Raw genomic sequence first — 13,349 nt, 5'->3', positions numbered from 1 at the left:
TGCAAACATCTAAAAACAATATTGCAGACCAACTGTTAAAAACAATCCTTTATTCATTAAAGATCACAGGTTGTGTATGTTTTTACTATGAATAAAACAGACCCAAAACTTACACAGAAAACAATAGTTTGAACAATTGCTCCCCCTAGTGTTGATATCACATCTCTACATCGTTGTCCTCACTCTTCAGTTTGTTACGCAGGCTGTAAGGAGAAGAATGACACATTGTACATGTTTGTCAGTTCCAACACTTAGTGTCACTCATTAGGATAAGCAGCATAATAACCAGGTGTCTAATATGACAATCCCCCAGACTGAACGACTTGTGTTTCTGCAAGCACCCCACCTAGGGCCACATTGTTGGACCTGGTGGGGCTCCATGTAAATATACACAGCAGTATTTTCCGTGGTAAAAAGGTGATGTCAATTATATGTTGCTAATACATTAATCAGCAACTTGAAAACGCCAGACATTATCAAATAAAACCTTATGCGTCGTTCCCCACCTGCTGAGGTAGGAGTGGACGTCAGAGAAGCCGTGGTATTGAGCCAGGGGGAACAGGATGCCAGTGGGGCAGCGACCATCACGCTGGCGGCAGAAGCTGCAGTTGCAAATGCCGCGACAGGGAGGACACTTCCACTCCTGAGGAGATCACCAAATGGTTAAAACACTAAACTTACTGGTGTCAGACAAAGTACACATGTAAAATAATAAAAACAAACAAACAGTATTTAACTTCATAGAAGAAGTGCAACTACTTTGACCTGCAGGGCTGCTAACAAATAACAAACAGTTATTAATCTACTGACGTGAATACATTAAGTCACAAGATCCATTAGATCCGACCTTCTAAGTCAAATTTCAATGTGCATGAAAACAAAACGTTTGCTGCAGCCTTGGACTTGATTTTAAAGCTACGCACAAGGGACTGATAAAAGCCAGATTAAACCCTGCCCTTAAATCCATCCATCCATGGAAGCCTGAACACTCACTGACAGATAATACTGAAAAAATGTGTGTGAAATTAATCTTTTGTACATCTACACAAGTGCAGAGTGTATGTTGGTGTATCAGCCGTCTAACCGGATCACGCAGCGCCTTCTTGACATCCTCTCCATATCTGTTCCTCAGGCACGGCCCACAGAACTGACCCTGAATCCCTCGACAGTCCTCACTGCGGCAGCACGTCTTAGTGTCGACAGTTTTCTGGCGGCACTGATGACATGTGGAGCCCTGGAAATATACAAAGAAACCTCAACAACAGAGATATAGTTTTATAGAGATTGAAAACAGTTTTTAGGCTTCAGTAATGGAGAGTTCGGCACCTGATATCACATCTCTGAACCAAAGTTGCCACAGCTAACAGATTTGCCAACAAACCAAGCTGATATTGGTACAAAATCTATCATGTCCATATATCTCACTGGAGAAGAACTACAGGTACAGTCCGGCAGAGAACTCACTGTGACTCTGTTGTAGACTTTTTCAGTCATGTTGTCTGCGACCAGCTGAATCTCATCCTCTGTGATGTCCTCCACAGGACGGATCATATGCGGTTTGCACTGGTTCGGACGTGGGGCGCCTCTGCGCTGTGGGGCTCGGCGTACCTGGAACACAAAGATGAAAATAATGAAAAAATAATAAACATTTCCCACTGGTCATTTATAAATGACAGAGCTGACCTCCAGCAGCTCCTCCTCCAAGCTGAGCTCCAGTTCTTCCTCCTTAGGGGTTTTAGGATCCTCACTTCCCACCATAGAGCGGGTCTGTCTGCGAGTCGCCCGCTCTGGGTTCTTCCTGGACTCTCCTCCAGCTGCACCAGAGCGTGGTGGACGCTGCAGGTGATGGTGGATAAAATCACCTCATTACATCAGTTTATTTATTCAGAGCTCTACCACCTTGTTAACTGAATACGCTGATTCCCATTCTGCTTACTTTAGACTTACAGTCAAATCTGGGGATCTAAATTTCTTCCCACCATTCCTCATGTGAAGTATTAACAATTGCCCTTGGGACAAAACTCACTGGTGTGTGAGATTTTTACATCATCTTCTACTCACAGAACTTCTCTCTTTTGTCTTCTGTTTGGCTTCTTGTTTTTTCAGAAACCCTGCACCTCCTGGCATCTTCTGCAGGTCCGCCATCAGCTGAGCCAACTGTTAGAAAACAATGAGGATTAAAGAGGATTATAGATTAGATGGTAAACATCCTGAGTCATTTTAGCTGGGCAAATCTGTCAGCACTTGAGACTAGAAGTATTTCTGCATTAAACCGATATTACAATTTACTTAACTTTTCAATTTCAACAGCCCTGAACCTGCACAGTGTAGGTACTCAGTGTCAAATAAACATTATAACTTTTGAAAGCAAAACAATCAGGTACGTTGTTGACAAAATTACAATAAGTCATTTCTGAGCAGAATGTTTTGCATATTGCTGTTCACATACTGAGTACAAATATAAAAGATCTATAAAAGATAATAAGATCTGCAATAGATAATAATAATAATCTCTGTGGGGTTACATGCAATGAATTTACAGTGAGTCTAAACTTTAATTTGGTTGGGAACCCTGGGTATTCTTTGGCACTAGTTTGGGAACAGCCACACAGTTTGTTGCATCAGGCTGTCAGTACTGTAAATGGTCTTGTGTCTATAGTGTACCATTGCTTTATTGGCCTTGATGTTCTGTTGCCTCTTGGCCAAGAAAGAAACAGCTGCATCATCGGCTGAATCGGATCCACGCTCCTCAGAAGGAGTCGGTGGGGCCACTGCGGACTCTTCATCTTCAAATTTAACACGTCTCATCCTCTTTGCCTGACTGGTCTTTCCTGCCTTCTCAACCCTTCTCTTTTTTGTCTTCTGTTCTTCCTCCTCTGCCTCCTCCTCCTCATCATCAGTGGACTTCTGGGTAGAGACAGCGGAGCGGAGAGCCACCCTCAGTCTGAAGGTGTGGGCACCACAAGATGGTTTTGATGTGGCTTTCTGCTCTTTGGGGGAAAGGTCAGGCTTGGCTTCATCTTCATCTTCCAAATTTGAATTCTGATGGACACAAATAGAAGTGATTTCTCTTACACTGTAGTTTTCACAGTTAAATGTAGGGCTGCACAATTAATCGCAATATTATTGAAATCACAAAATGCACTGAAGAGATCTCCAGATTTAAGAAAACATGTTTGTGTGGTATATACCCCAACAATTGTTACATCATCTTGATTTTAATCGGGTTTTTGTTTTCAGTGAAAAATGAATTTGTGATGCAAAAATGATTATTCACATACTAATCATATCTGTCAAAATAACTGTGCAGCCCTAAACCAGCCAAACCAGGTGCCTATCACACACCTCTACAACATCTAACCACAACAAGAACCACACAGAGAACAAGTGCTGAAACTGGGTCCTTTCAAAATAAAATTAAGGTCAAATCCAAGACATAAATTAATATTTATTTCTGCAATCTGATGCTGGATCTGCCGCTATGAATGCCTCAATTTAAACCAAATTACTCACCTTATGGCAATGGTCGCTGATTTCATGGTCAGAAAAGCCGTGAAATGTTCGCTCACTATCGGAGTCCTCCGCAAAAACATCCGCTAACGCTAGCTCTTTCGGGACCGTTTGCCTTCCTTGAACCCCTTCCTGAAGAGATAATAACAACAAACTTAGTTTACAAATATTAAACTCATGTGTACTGCGTGTTTACTCTGATAAAATACGAAATTTTAAGTTACTTTTACCATTTTATTCTTGATAACCGTGGACTAGCTGCTCAAGGTTAGCTAGGTCCGCCCGCGCTCAGGTACCTGTCCAATTAATGTGATTGCCTGTTTTGTGTATTCGGGCAGCACGGATGCAAAGAATTAGCCTCGGAGAATGGCGCGTTTTTAAACTCCGCCCTCAAGAGCTGAGCTGAATACCTAAACATGCAGCCTTTCAAGACACGAAAGTAGTACCAGAGTTTAATCCTAAGTGTTAAAATGTTTGTTACTGTTGGAGGTTTTCTTCGAAATAAAAAGTCTAGATAATCAAAATAAGTGAAATAAGTGTCTATTAAGAATATATATGATTTGAGTCTCAGCTAAGCAGCAAATGGGAGGTTGTATTTGTATCAGTGTGGAGGGGAAAGGCTGTTGATGAGTGGCCGAAAGGGAAAAGGGAAAAATACTCATAGTAAGTAAAAAGAGAGAAAATATTAAACATTTGGATATGGACTCTAAGTTAAAACTGAGAGAGTAAAAAAAAAAAATCTGACTTTTTAAAAATAAAAATATGAGTCTCCCATCATGTGAAATGCTGATGTAATGGTTAAGCAGGCAGGTACAATGTTTACCATGTTCTTAGTTCTTTAGTGTGTTCAACTAAGGCTGGTGGGAATGTCAGCAATTTTTGCAGGTATTTAATCATAAACCAAAAGTGATTTTATATTTTAAAATGTTGACGCTGATGAAGGTGCTAGAAGAAATGTCAGGGGGTCAAAGTCAATAGGATTCATCCTCAGGGGGACATGAATTTGTGTACATGACAATCAATCCAATGTCTGTTAAAACATTTCACTTAAAACTATAAGTTATATAATGGCACCAGAGAAAAAGTCAGGAGATGGCTTATAAAGTAAAGTGATTTTTACATAATGGAACAATTTTGACTCAGAAAGACAGATATTGACTTAATATATTGTGATTTTTAAAAAAAAATCATAACTTTAATAATTCCTCTATATGACATATAATCTACATTTGACTCACTGTGAGTGTTTTTATTATTGTCTTTCAAATATTTAAGCGTTTGTCTTCTTATCCTGACATAATTGGGCTACCTTGCTCTGACGTACTATGGTGCAATGAGGAATAAAAACAAGATCCCTGGATGTTGTTGCTGAGTTAAAGTTCCTTGTCCTATGGCCCTGGAGAATTTCTCCGAAACCTCTTCGCTTGTTTGAGTTTACCCATGGCCCTAAATAACTAAGTCAGCTGCAGAAAGCATCCCACTCGAATGCAGATCATATTCCTAAACAGTGGGAGATGATTGTGTTGACGGTATATGTTGTACACGCAGGTGTGTGGCAGTGGGAGTGATGCTGGGAAACGTGGGAAACTCCTCTCACATTCCCAGGAATGACAAATATTCACTCCCTACTTGGCTGGTCTGGACTCAGAGTGACCATGTTCCTGCAACAGTGGCGACTGATTTTGGCTTTGGGTGAGTGCATTTGCTCTTAAAAAAACCCCTCTGTTTCTTGTGTTTCTTTCTATTTTGTTTTACATTTCAATCTTAAAATGAAAGACTTAGATATGCGTGTTTTGCTTGGATAGTGACAGTAGAGAGACACAGGAAAGTCAGGGGAGAGAGAGGGGATGACTTGCAGCAAAGGGTCCAGGCCGCTGTGTTAAGAACTCAGCTTTGATATGTGGTATGCGAGCTACCGGGGTGCCCCTGATTAATGACTAATAATTTGCAGTTTGATAGCTGATAGTAATGGCTGTGTCGCTGAAGCATTGTATAATTTGATACTGAAATGGCAGTTCAGTAGGAGTATGCCTGCTGTGGCTCCTAACCTTAATAATGAAATCATTATATTGTGCATATTTTCTTTATTTTTATCTTTTTTTATATGACTTATGTATGCCTACCTCCTTTGAGTCTTGTTTTTGCCTAAAATCAATACTACATAGGTCAATAAACACATTAAGATTAAGATGGCCATGCTACCTATGCCCTGTAACTACAGTGAATGTTAAATGTTCCTGGAAAAGATTTTTCTTCTTCAGTGGATAGTATCACCTGCTTCAATAAATATCAGGTAAACAAAGATGGAACTGATCATTTGAACAGTAATTCACAGGAAACCATAGAGTCAGAAACAGTGTAACAACAGTAAGCTCATATGTGTTGTGATTTTTTAATATTTTTTTTGTTTTTTTTTTTTTTTTTTTTTTTTTTTTTTAAACCCATTTATAAATTTTTAAAAAAAAAATTTTTAATATTTTTTTTTAAGGGAAACCTTTTTTAACCTTTTAAAATTTAAAAAATACCCTTTTTTAAGGTGTTCATCAAGTCTAACTGTTTAGTTTACTGGAAGTGAAGTTGATTGTTTGTGTAAATAAATACAATAAATCTAATGACATAAGTCCTCTTGTTACAATAGAACCATCACCAAAGAAGGTTAGTCTTACTCTAAGACTTAATTATAGCTTAGCTTGTAGTCAAATATTTACTTTGGCATTTAGACAATATAGTTGGCCCGAAAGACAAACTGTGAGTGCAACACTAGACAATAAGCTGAAGAACCTTAGTTTGTAAGATTATTTTATAAAGTACAAGAGTCACCATAAATGCCAGATCACACAGATCACTGTTACGACCAGAGAGAAAAGATCACATCTACAGCTGCTATTTGTCTTTCTTTCAGAATGCATCTTTACATGCATCTCCAGCCAGTCTTTTCTTCAGAAGAGACAGTGTGCTTTCCAAGTCAGTCCCCAGAACAACAAATACGCAACTGCTGGCAATGTGAGTGGGTCAGTGCAGCTCTGTGAGAACACCCAATGCTGCGTGGGCTACTTTCTGATCATCAATGGCCAGCCGCAGGTTGACCTTCTTGGTAAGAAACCATAAACTAAGACATCTGGACTAGGAACTCGTTTCCATGGTCTGGATTCTGTTTTTGTAGTCAGTTATTTAAAATCTACTCAAATTCACCAACATCTGGCTCGTATTGACTGAAATGTATATTATGCAACTTGTAATAAATCTAGGTGAGTCTGCGGGCTTAGTATGGTTCTCGTGTTGTTAGTAGTCTATTGTGTTGCTGATTTTTCTGTTGCAGCTTGTGATATAGCTGAAAAGTCCTGCCCAGATGCAACTTGCAAGGCCCAAACACGTTTCAACCATCGCCTCATCAAGTGTGTGTGCAACACAGACCTCTGCAACAGCAACATCACTTGGACCCCAGAGTCGGAAAAGCTTCGACTTGCCTACTCTTATTCTGGAGGTAAATAATAACATCACTAACTAATCATTAAATATCACTTTAACCCACGTAGTTATAACATAATAATCTGACATTATACCAAAGTGAAGAATTTTCTTTTCATTGCAATAAAGGGTATCAATTAAAATTTACTTTAATTTAATTTGAAATTTGACACTTGGAAAATTACAATCATTTTGCCAGATCCCTTTTTTCAGTAATAACAACTGCTCTTTTTTATTTGCTATGTTAATTAAATGAAACGTTTCAGTTAACAACTACACTTGCTTTTGTTTTCTTTTTAGATGAAATTGTGAAAACTGTAATAATTCTGGTGGGAACTTTGCTAGTCATGTGCTTCATGATCGTTGCTGCCAAATGGAGACACCACTTTAAAGAGAAAAGTAAGGTTTTTTTTGATAGTGATGCAAAAAAATGTTTAATAGAATATGAATTCAATTTAAAATTTTGTTTGCCTTTGTTTAATATGACTGTCTACTTTAGTGGACAACATTAGGAAGTAAATTGAATTTAACTCTCTTTCAAGACCTGTTCTTGTCACAGTGATCAATGACATGATAATTGTTTTTATATTTTTGTTGTTATTGCTAATAATGTGTTGATTTGCTTTACTAAATACAGTAGCATAAAGTGGAAGTTAAACTAGAATTAAAATAATGCACAGTTAACTGTTGATGTTTGCGGGTGTTGACTAAGCTTACACGCGAGAGGAGTTATTATCTTGATCCCTCAGTTTTAGATCAACTTGCACATTACTGCTCATTGTGGGAAGACGGAATAAAAGTTACAGCTCTTGAATTAGCTTAGAAAGTGGCTTAGAATTGGATTCTGATAAGACAGGCTATAAAATTGTTGGCCTTAAAAAGGTAAAAAGATGAAGTTGTTCTGTATCAAATACCCTCTCTTGGAACTAGAAAAAAACCTTCATCCATGTTTCCCCGTTTTCTAAAGTCAGATTCAGCTCTCATGATGTCTTTGTTTGACCTCGGGACTGTTTCATTCTCTCAACCGACTGACCTTGGTCTTTATCTCTGTAACACTCCCTTTTACCTCTGTTCTTTGTTTGTTACTCTTCAGTCAGATTTCTGTGGCGATTCAGCTAGGCTTGTTCAAAATTAATAGTGACTGTGTGATGGAGTGTCAGAATACCTTCAAAGAGTGTGTGTTGATTACAAGACTTTTATTATTTTAGAGGAGAATCCGTCCTCCCTTGATGATCACAGCGTCTCTCAACTGTGTTCCTGCCAAACAACAAAAACCTCTGACATTGACGTTGCCAACATTGAACTACAGCAGGTAACCCCGCTATTAAGTGGATTTATACTGTAATGGCAATCACTGTGCAAATATGGATAGAAAATACAATTAGTTCATATATCTTGTGCCATGTGCTTTACCTGAATGCTCATACCTTTTTACAGATTATGGGCCATGGGTGTTTTGCAACTGTTTGGCAGGGGAAATACCAGGGATCCATGGTGGCCGCGAAAGTTTTCCCTGCAGGCTGGAAACATAAATTTATCGCGGAGAAGGAGGTTTATGAACTACCACTAATGAAGCATGTCGGGATTGTCGATTTCCTGGGCACTGGGAGGAAACCGGATGGAGGCAGTTGGCTTATTGTCCTGGAATTCGCTGAAAAAGTGAGTGGTAACCATTCAGAAATGATTGAGTTAGTGAGTATCAGTTTTTGCAGAAGAGTCATGGTAGGGAAGCAAAGAAAGGGCATTAGGAAGTTTAACCACTACTGAAACTATTCGGACTGAAGCTCAGACACCAAAATTCAGTTAAGTTAAGTTAAATGCTTTTAAAAATCAGATTCATATGGCCTTTCTTTTCTTCCATATTAGGAATACATGTAGCTTTGAATTTCATCTCCATGGAGCTGCAAGTGTTACCATTCAGATGTTCTGATCAGGAGAATTAGCATTTCTTCTGTTGAGAGCTCTATTTATAGTGTCCTTATAGCCCAGTTTTTTAAATCAAGCTGTACATAAATAACTGATTTCAACCCTTTGATTTCAGGGCTCTCTCCACTCCTATCTGTGTAAACACACCACCAACTGGATGTCGTCCCTGAAGTTGTGCCAGTCTTTATCGCAGGGACTTTTATATCTCCACTCTGACCTTTACATACATGGTACCAGAATATTACTGTGAGCAAATGTGTGTGTGTGTGTGTGTGTGTGTGTGTGTGTGTGTGTGTGTGTACTGTATGTACATGTTATAGCGTACCTTTGTAGAAGAAATTCCAATGCTATAATTTCATTAAGCTGTTGTCATCTAGCAGAATTAATTATATTAAGATGAGTATTTTCCAGGTGATATCAATTTTTTTTAAAGCACAAGGCTGCATACAAACAGATGATTGATTATAAATTCACAGGTAAACAGCATTACAGAAGGGGAGGCATTTGAGTCATTGACATGTTTAGTGGCTGCCCCTCTTGCCAGCTAGTGGGATACATAAAGTTAGCTGCCATTTAATATAATAATAAAGAATCTTCTTCCTATTACAAATGTATCAATGTGTGTCTTTTATTGCAGGTGTGCATAAACCTCCCGTGGCCCACAGAGACTTGAGCACCTTCAATGTGCTTGTGAGAGCAGATGGTACCTGTGTTCTGTGTGATTTTGGATGCTCTACCATCCTGCGTTCTTGTTCAGGGAATCGCCACTGGTCGAGCCACACAGCAAACATGGTGAGATCCACAACTTACTATTGATAGATAGATAGATAGATAGATAGATAGATAGATAGATAGATAGATAGATAGATAGATAGATAGATAGATAGATAGATAGATAGATAGACAGATTCTTTATTATTTTATTATGTATACATTCATCCATTTACATACACATAATGGCTGCCCAGGTGTTTTGTTAAGTAATGCTATAGTAGAAGAGACAAAACTTCTGCCATAGCGAGCCCATAACCAAGCCAGTGATCAGTATCTTCGGATCTTTGGATGGGAGCAATGTGAAAAATGGGTTAAGGGGGTGTCTGGTGTCATATGCAGTGATGTGTGCTTTTGTTTGTGAATGTTCGTGGTGTGTTGTTCAAAGCTCAGTTTATTGTCCAGAGTGAGTCCAAGGTATTTAAAGCACTCCAGTATCTCAAAAGCTTCATTATTGATGCAGGTGAGGTGGTGGGTGGAGATGTGGGCTGTGCTGTGGGCTGGAAGATTTCAACAATTAAGAGTTCTTTTTTGTTTTTGTAATGTTCAGCTGCTCATAGTTGTTTGTGCACCACTGTGTGAAGTGGCATATGGAGATAGTCTAAAACAAAGTTATTGTCATTACCGAGTCCGAGGATGATGGTGTCATCAGAGTATTTCATGTATATACACCGATCAGCCATAACATTATGACTACCTGGGCATCCTGGTCCGACCATGTCGTCGATTCACCGCTTTTCCTTCCTTGGGAAACTTTTGATAGGCGCTGAACACTGCAGATCTGGAACACGCCACAAGAGCTGCAGTTTTGGAGATGCTCTGACCCAGTCGTCTACCCATCACAATTTGGCCCTTGTCAAATTCTCACACTCCCCATTTTTCCTGCTTCTTACACATAAACTTTGAGGACATAATGTTCACTAGCGGTCTAATATATCCCACCCACTGACAGGTAACATGATAACGAGATAATCAGTGATATTCAGCTGTCTGTGGTCATAATGTTATGGCTGATTGGTGTATGTAGTGATAGGTGAGGAGCTGATAGCAGTCATTGGTGTCGAGAGTAAAAAGGAAGTCACTCAGGACACAACCTTGTGGGGCTCCGGTGTTGGTGATGATGGTAGAGGATGTTACAGTGTCAGGTGGTATGGTACAGATAAATAAAAAACATATCATTAAAAAATAATAATGATAATCCAAGGAAGAGAGTGGCAACATCAAATATATACACTATAAAACAATCACTTCACATTTCTGTCCATCTGCAGGGTCTTGCTCAGTTGGGCAGGCTACGTTACATGTCCCCTGAGTTCCTGGACGGATCTGTAGACTTGAGAAGTACCTCGTGTTTCCTGCAGGGGGACATCTATGCTTTTGCACTACTGCTGTGGGAGATCTGGATGCGCTGCTCTGATTTATTTGAAGGTAAACTTCCATCCTCGGATAGATACGTACATACATACTTAACTAAGAGATGGAATAACTAAAATAGACTAAATAAAATATAAAATACAATAAATAGTCCCACTATGGTTGGAAACCTCTTTTGCAAGGGAGACCTGGCGAGGACAGCAGCATAAAGATTCAGACAGGACAATACAACATCATGCACACAAATAAAATAAAATGAAAAGCCAGTTAAGAATGAGGCGTTCACTGCCAGAGGAGCTCCCTGTCTAGAGCAGCAGAGGATAATAGTGCGATAGCAGCTGACAGAAATGACTTCCTGTAGCATTCCTTATCACAGAGGAGCTGAATAAGTCTCCTACTGAAGGAGCTCCACTGTTCGACAAGTGGGTTGTGGAGAAAAACAAATGTGGGCAGAGAGTTCAGATTTGCATATCTGAATACAAATTTGGAGATTTCTTTTTTTTAAATCTGATAATGCATACACAGATTCTGAATACACATTTGCAGATTCTGAATACACATTCATAAATCTCAGTACACATTTATAAATTATGTTTACATACACAGTTACACAACTCTCTGGTCAAATTTGTAAATAGTTTTGCTACAGTAATGGCACCATTTATGAGACATTATGCATGATGTTTGACCGTTTGTGTAACATCTTCCTTTCCACTACCACCTCTGACTTAGCCCGAATAATCCTAAAAGTAATCAGTAATTCCAAATTGCTGTTGTCATCCAGAGAAACTCACTTTGGAACTAACAATTCTGAATTCTGAATGCTGTTACATACAAATGTCTCCTTTTGTAGGCGGTGTTGTTCCAAAGCATCTGTTGCCTTATGAATATGAGCTGGGAGCCAATGTAACACTGGAGAGCCTCATCCAGTACGTGCTTCACATGGACAAGAGACCCTCCATACCTAAACACTGGGAACTGCTACCACAGGTATTCTTACACAGGTGCTTCTGACCTGAACATACAGTTTCTTTTATTGGTTAGGTAGCAATAAAAATAAATTGATTAAAGTGAACTGTGTTTGTCAATGTAATGACTACATTTTCACAACTTTCAGGGATTTGCACTGGAGCAGATCCTGACAGATTGTTGGGACTGTGAACCGGATGCCCGACTGACCGCCCAGTGTGTTGTGAACAGATTAGTCTCTCTTCAGTCTTGTTACTCTACGTGACTTTAATGTTTTTTCAGGTTGACTTGTTGTAATCTACATATCAGGGATTTGCACCGCTATCTTTGTGTCACTACTTTTTAGCTTTTTTAGAATATTTTCATCAATTTTAACTGTATACATTGCTCCTTTACTTGACTCTTTTTCTTTCTATTGGATACTTCCGATTTGGTTATTGGATTGTAATCCAAGTACCACGGAAAAATTGTTCATAATGGCGTAATGGGAATTATTGTTGGGAGGGAGATTAAGATGTTTTACTTCACTCTCAGCAATGAGTGTGTTTGTTTTTATTGCTTTCCTATTCTAATTGTATGTAACTATGATAAATGATTTTAGTTTTGTGTTTTAAATAATTTTAAACACAGATACAACTACTAGTTAAACCTAATGTAATATATGTTTTCACAACAGAAAATTTTGTCCTGAAAAATCATGTGGAGTTGATGGCTCTGTTACATTCAAATTATCTAGTAAGCAAAGCCAGTAAGCTCGCATGCACAACAGTTTTATTTCTCACTCAAAAAGTTTTGACATGTCACAGTCGCCATATCACAGGTCCAGATAGTAAAATGAATGATTTGAAATCTTGCTGTTGTGCATGTTGGCTCACTGTCACACTGTCATGACTCACTGGGACACTTTAATAGAACAGAGCCGTTGCTGATATTAATAGTAACAACTGTGGAAAAAAAGCCTGTTGGTATTTGTGGAAAAAAAATGGTGCATGTTGATGGGTTTGGTTATGTAGGTGAAAAAAAAACCAAAGTTGTGAATTATTTTGGTTAATGTCCTTGTTGTTTCTGTCCAAAAAGAAATGAATTAAAGCTCTAGAAAACCCTGTTTTGTGTGCCTGTTGTCTACATAACAACTGATCCATGATGTAATGGATTTATGTGTGACTATGGGGTAACAGCTATATACTGTCAATGGTTCTGACTCAGCATCCAGTCAGGTGTGTCTGTGTGTGTGGGTCATGAGCAAACCCCTCCCCTTTAAAGTATAACTTACAATGGTTACCATGGTTACGATGGTGTAAACATCCCTCATCGTTTGTACCACAGAAACA

At 38.9% G+C, this 13,349-nt stretch overlaps 2 protein-coding genes across 2 annotated transcripts; one reads left to right on the top strand and one right to left on the bottom strand.

Annotated features, from left to right (window-relative positions):
- Positions 1-35: 35 nt before the first annotated feature.
- On the bottom strand, positions 36-3,829 carry LOC127371489 (cell division cycle-associated protein 7-like). Its single transcript, XM_051414316.1, has 9 exons — positions 3,741-3,829; positions 3,514-3,642; positions 2,665-3,042; positions 2,062-2,157; positions 1,684-1,836; positions 1,465-1,608; positions 1,085-1,234; positions 507-643; positions 36-203 (listed from the first exon to the last, which is right to left on the bottom strand). Exons 1-9 carry the CDS (start codon positions 3,741-3,743, stop codon positions 158-160), a joined length of 1,236 nt encoding a protein of 411 aa, XP_051270276.1. The 5' UTR covers positions 3,744-3,829; the 3' UTR covers positions 36-157.
- Positions 3,830-5,127: 1,298 nt separating this feature from the next.
- LOC127371487 (anti-Muellerian hormone type-2 receptor) lies at positions 5,128-13,121 on the top strand. The gene is made up of 11 exons (XM_051414311.1): positions 5,128-5,202; positions 6,413-6,604; positions 6,830-6,994; positions 7,279-7,377; positions 8,187-8,290; positions 8,416-8,637; positions 9,020-9,134; positions 9,542-9,696; positions 10,947-11,103; positions 11,903-12,039; positions 12,167-13,121. The coding sequence occupies exons 1-11, from the start codon at positions 5,166-5,168 to the stop codon at positions 12,281-12,283; spliced, it is 1,500 nt and encodes a 499-aa protein (XP_051270271.1). The 5' UTR covers positions 5,128-5,165; the 3' UTR covers positions 12,284-13,121.
- The last annotated feature ends 228 nt before the right edge of the window (positions 13,122-13,349 follow it).

Source organism: Dicentrarchus labrax, unplaced genomic scaffold (genome assembly GCF_905237075.1).
Source record: "Dicentrarchus labrax unplaced genomic scaffold, dlabrax2021, whole genome shotgun sequence".
Taxonomy (NCBI): domain Eukaryota; kingdom Metazoa; phylum Chordata; class Actinopteri; family Moronidae; genus Dicentrarchus; species Dicentrarchus labrax.
This window is presented reverse-complemented; position numbering and strand designations above follow the sequence as displayed.